The sequence below is a fragment of the Tupaia chinensis genome, unplaced genomic scaffold (genome assembly GCF_000334495.1).
Source record: "Tupaia chinensis unplaced genomic scaffold, TupChi_1.0 Scaffold000484_1, whole genome shotgun sequence".
Lineage (NCBI taxonomy): Eukaryota > Metazoa > Chordata > Mammalia > Scandentia > Tupaiidae > Tupaia > Tupaia belangeri.
In genome coordinates, this window is record NW_006159996.1 from 2,137,891 (window position 1) to 2,143,003 (window position 5,113).

The 5,113-nt window shown below is 43.2% G+C and overlaps 1 protein-coding gene across 1 annotated transcript in view; it reads left to right on the forward strand.

Moving 5' to 3' along the window:
• LOC102484515 (protocadherin alpha-9) overlaps positions 1 to 5,113 on the forward strand; it is a 16,827-nt gene that overhangs the window by 10,961 nt on the left and 753 nt on the right. Inside the window, exon 2 of the mRNA XM_027774854.1 lies at positions 4,021 to 5,105. Within this exon, the coding sequence (XP_027630655.1) occupies positions 4,021 to 5,105 (1,085 nt within the window). The remainder of the gene's footprint in view (positions 1 to 4,020; positions 5,106 to 5,113) is intronic.

Sequence of the window (5,113 nt, forward strand, 5' to 3'; positions counted from 1 at the left end):
AAATCAATCCATGATATCTCAACATTTTGAGTACTAGGGACTACACTGAACAACAATTTAAAATCAGTTTTTCTAAGTTGAAAATTGAATTAAGACTTTGACTTTGACTAAAGCTTTCTGAATTCAAAATATGTAAACTGCTGAGCCTTTAGTGGTTTCCTGAAGGTGGTTTTAATTTTTCACATTGTCCACATTTCCCAGAAAATCTTAAACTACCTTAAGCTTTAATGGTTTATTTCCTCACATTGAGAAGTTGCTCAAGTGGGGCTAGCAGGTGACATGGTGGCTAAGGCACTGGATTCCCACATGGCCCACCCGGTTGGAATTGAGGACCTGAAGCCTTGAAAATCACACTGGGCATGTGTGGGTGCATGCCCCAAATTTCAAGAGGAAGAGAATGGAGGAGAAAGGGTTATAGCATGGTATCCTCCCTGAGGGGTGATTTCTTACATTCCTTCTCTGACATGTGCCCTATGGCAAACCTTTAAAAAAAGTTGCTTGGGACCAGGAGTTAGCGTAGTGGCTATGTTGCTGGACTCCCATGTAGTCAACTGCGGTTCGTGTCTAGGACCCAGTGGCTTGAAACTCACGCCGGGCGCATGTGTGTGCGTGCCCAAGATCCCAAGAGGAGAATGGAGGAGAAGGGATTGTGGTATGGGCATTCTCCCCCGGAGGTGATTTTTCGCTTTCTATCTCTCTGTCTCTCTCTGTCTGTCTGGCAAGCACACGCGCCCTATGGCAAAAACCTCTCCAAAATAAAAAAAGTTGCTCAAGATTCACTGGTGGACTGAGTTGGAATTTATGCTCCTTAACATTTTCATTTTCCATTCTTCAAGTGGCAGAAACCATTTAAAGTATTTTCTTTTTTTTTTTTAAAGAAGTACCCATACATTATGTTGCGATGAAGTGCAAAAAACCAAACTCCCTTACATACTTCAGTGACAAAATCCACTCTGGTTATACTTATTGATAAACAGGATCATTTGTATAGATAATGACATCTAACAATGTGGAAACAGCATGCTTTCTTAGGAAGTGGAGAAGAACCATAGTCATTACTATTGAGTAAATGTCTTAAAAAGTTTCAGGAAGGTCTCTAACAGAATGACACAGTGCTTATCAAGAATCATTGAATCAAAAAGACCCAGTCTCATGGGGCCAGCAGGCGACCTGGTGGTTGGGGCACTGGACTTCCATATGGCTAACTGTGGTTTGAGTCCTGGACCTGGTGGCTTACTTTCTCACTTTCCCTTACTCTCTTTCTGTCCCACTCTGGTCAAATTAAATATCTATATCTATATCTATATATATACACACACACACACATACATATACATATATACATGTGTATATATATACATATGTACACACACATATATACGCATGTGTATATATATATACATATATATATACATATATATATATGTATATATATATATATATATATAAAACAAGTGAATAATTAATAAAAAAAAAAAAAGACCCAGTCTCTGGCTTCAAGAATTTCAGACAAAGTACAAAGTTAAAGGTATGCGTCATACATAAATATGACCATAACAGAAAACAAAATATTATGAGAGGTGCAAGAAACGTAAACCATAAGTTGCTGAAATTGAAAGGGAATCTCTGCCTGTTTTCCTCGGTGAATGAGCTCTTTAAAAGTTACTGTTTTTAGTGCTTCAAAAATGGGAACATTTGTCCTGGGAGCCTATTGAAATGAATAGGTGGTGGGATAGAATAACTCTTGCAAATGAGTACACAGAAAATCCCAAATGTACCTAGCTACTTTGGGCAAAGCATAGAGTCCTCATAGGCAGAGATTATGAAGTAATGCAACAAAAATAATATGAGAAAACTCTTTTGGTTAACTTTGAGTATTAAACGGAAATTTTGACTCTCCTCGAAGTCATTAGAAAGCTATCAGAAAGTGTGAAGCAATAGGAATTAAACATATTTCAGGAAGATGACTGTAAGATTATGGGAAGGATGGCAGTCAGGACAAGGTAACTCAAGAAGTTCTTGCAATAGTTAAGGAGAGCAGCAACTATAAAACCTCATATTGGTAGGTACCAGACTTGGAAAGTGCTAGAATATACGTGTAATTATTTTACTTGCAGTTGAGAACACTGGAGCAAAACAGTCATGAAGAAGGAAAGAAAGAAAGAATGGAAGAAGGAAAGAAAGAAATAATGAAAGAAAGAAAGAAAGAAAGAAAGAAAGAAAGAAAGAAAGAAAGAAAGAAAGAAAGAGGGAGGGAGGAAAGAAAAAAGAAAGAAAGGAAGAAAAAAAGAAAATAAGAAAGTATTTGAGGAACCAGCAGATGGCATAATGGTCCCTCAGATGACACAATGGTCCCTCCCACTACATGGGAGTTGCTCGACTCCCATGCAGTCGACTGAGGTTCGAGTCCTGGACCCAGTGGCTTAAAACTCATGCCAGGCCTGTGTGCATGTGTGCTCAAGATCTCAAGAGGTGACTGGAGGAGGAGGGATTGTGGTATGGCCATCCTACCTGAGGGGTGGTTTCTTGCTTTCTCTCTCTGGTGAGCACATGCACCCTATAGCAAAAATCTATTTTTTAAAAAAGCACTTGAATCGTTGCTTATATTCTATCCTCCTTTAAAAAGAAATAAACAAGGCTGCCCATAGTTTAGTAGTTAAGGGAAGCCGGATCCCACATGGTCAACCTGGGTTGGAGACTGAGCCCAGCAGCTTAAAAAACATACTGAGCATGTGTGTGTGTACCAAATCCCAACAGGGTGGAGAAATGGAGAAGAAATTGTGGCATGACCTTGCCCCATTGACCCTTGCCCCTTCTTTTTCCTCTCTCCCTCTTCTCTGTCTCTCTCTCTCTCTCATAAGCTCAAACTCCCTCTGGCTATTAAAAATAAATAAATAAATAAATGAAAAGACTTTTCTAGTTTATCTTCCATTTGAAGTTTTTAAAAAAAAATAATTATTTTACTTAACTTTATTTACTCACTTTAATTTGACCAGAGAGGAACACACACACACACACACACACACACGCACACACACACACAGAGTCATCAGGTTCGGTACTTTAACTGTGGTCGGCCATGTGGGAGTCCAGCACCCTTAACCACCAAACCACCTGCTGGCCCCCCCTTTGAAGATTCTTAAATTCCCAGGTTCCTAGAGTCTTGGAGTTTTCTTAACATGGAATATGAAATTTAAGAATATAGAGTTTCCTGAACTCTAGAAAAGGGATTTAAATTTAAGGTTCTTTAAATGATTTATTGTCACTGAGGCTTCTGTCTTTATTTAAAAACTGAGTGGAATAAGTCTTTATAAGGTATGAGGAAGCCACAATTATGGTCACATTAAATAGCCAAAGCCTTTAATCATCTAAAAGTGCTTCTAAGAAACAAGAAATGTTGTACGCTTTACACCACTGAAGAAAGAATTTAGAGGTGGAAAGAAAACATTTCATTTTGGTAACATGAAGTCTGTAATTCGTACTTACTCTTTGAGCCACATGATGTCGCTCTTTACCACGGATTCTCTCATTTTCAACAAAATAAATCCATTCCTCTTCCCGTTGGAAAGAAGCTACCCTCTCCTTCATTCTCCGAACGCTCAAAAATGGCCACCACAACAGAATTGATATGACAGAATAAGAAGATTCTTCTAAAATTCGAGGCAAGTTTCGTTGATAAAAATAAAGCGCTAATAATATGAAATGGTGTACCCAAGTGTGCCCAACCCAGGAGCCAGGAATCTGCTGTTTATTTTAATTCTAGCAGCCTGGGAATCGGGGAGCAGCCAGCTCCATTACTCGGTCCCGGAGGAAGCCAAACACGGCACCTTCGTGGGACGTATCGCGCGGGACCTGGGACTGGAGCTGGAGGACCTGGTGCCCCGCCTGTTCCGGGTGGCGTCCAAAGGTCGTGGGAATCTTCTGGAGGTAAATCTGCAGAATGGCATTTTGTTTGTGAATTCCCGGATCGACCGGGAACAGCTGTGTGAGCAGAGCGCGGAGTGTAGCATCCACCTGGAGGTGATCGTGGACCGGCCGCTGCAGGTTTTCCACGTGGACGTGGAGGTGAAGGACATTAACGACAACCCGCCTGTGTTTCCAGCGACACAAAAGAATCTGCTCATCGCGGAATCCAGGCCGCTTGACTCTCGGTTTCCACTAGAGGGCGCATGGGACGCAGACATCGGCGAGAACGCTCTGCTGACCTACAGCCTGAACCCCAATGAGTATTTCTCGCTGGACGTACCAACCAACCACCAGCAGGTGAAGCCTCTTGGACTTGTGTTACGGAAGCCTCTGGACAGGGAAGAAACTCCGGAGCTCCTGTTATTGCTCACGGCCACCGATGCGGGCAAACCCGAGCTGACCGGGACCGTCGAGTTACTCATCACGGTACTGGACGCCAATGACAACGCCCCAGTGTTCGACAGGACACTCTATACGGTGCAATTACCAGAGAATGTTTCTGTCGGAACGGTGGTGATTGACCTCAACGCCACGGATTTGGACGAAGGCTTGAATGGGGATATTACTTACTCGTTCTCCAGTGATGCTTCTCCGGATATCAACTCCAAGTTCCACATAGACGCCACGAGTGGGGAAATTACAGTGATGGGACTTATTGATTTTGAAGAAAGTAAGGTCCACAAGATTCGTGTAGAGGCTATCGATAAAGGCTTCCCACCTCTGGCTGGTCACTGTACAGTTCTTGTCAAAGTTGTGGACACCAATGACAATGCTCCACAGTTGACCGTCACTTCCCTGTCTCTCCCTATCTCGGAGAACGCCCAGCCAGGCACAGTAATCACCTTGATTAGTGTGTTTGACCGCGATTCTGGAGCTAATGGGCAAGTGACCTGCTCAGTGACGCCCAAGATCCCCTTCAAGCTGGTGTCCACCTACAAGAATTACTACTCGCTGGTGCTGGACAGCGCCCTGGACAGAGAGAGCATTTCTGACTACACCGTGGTGGTGACAGCGCGGGACGGGGGCTCACCTTCGCTCTGGGCCACCGCCAGCGTGTCGGTGGAGGTGGCCGACGTGAACGACAACGCGCCGCTGTTCGCGCAGCCCGAGTACACGGTGTTCGTGAAGGAGAACAAACCGCCGGGAT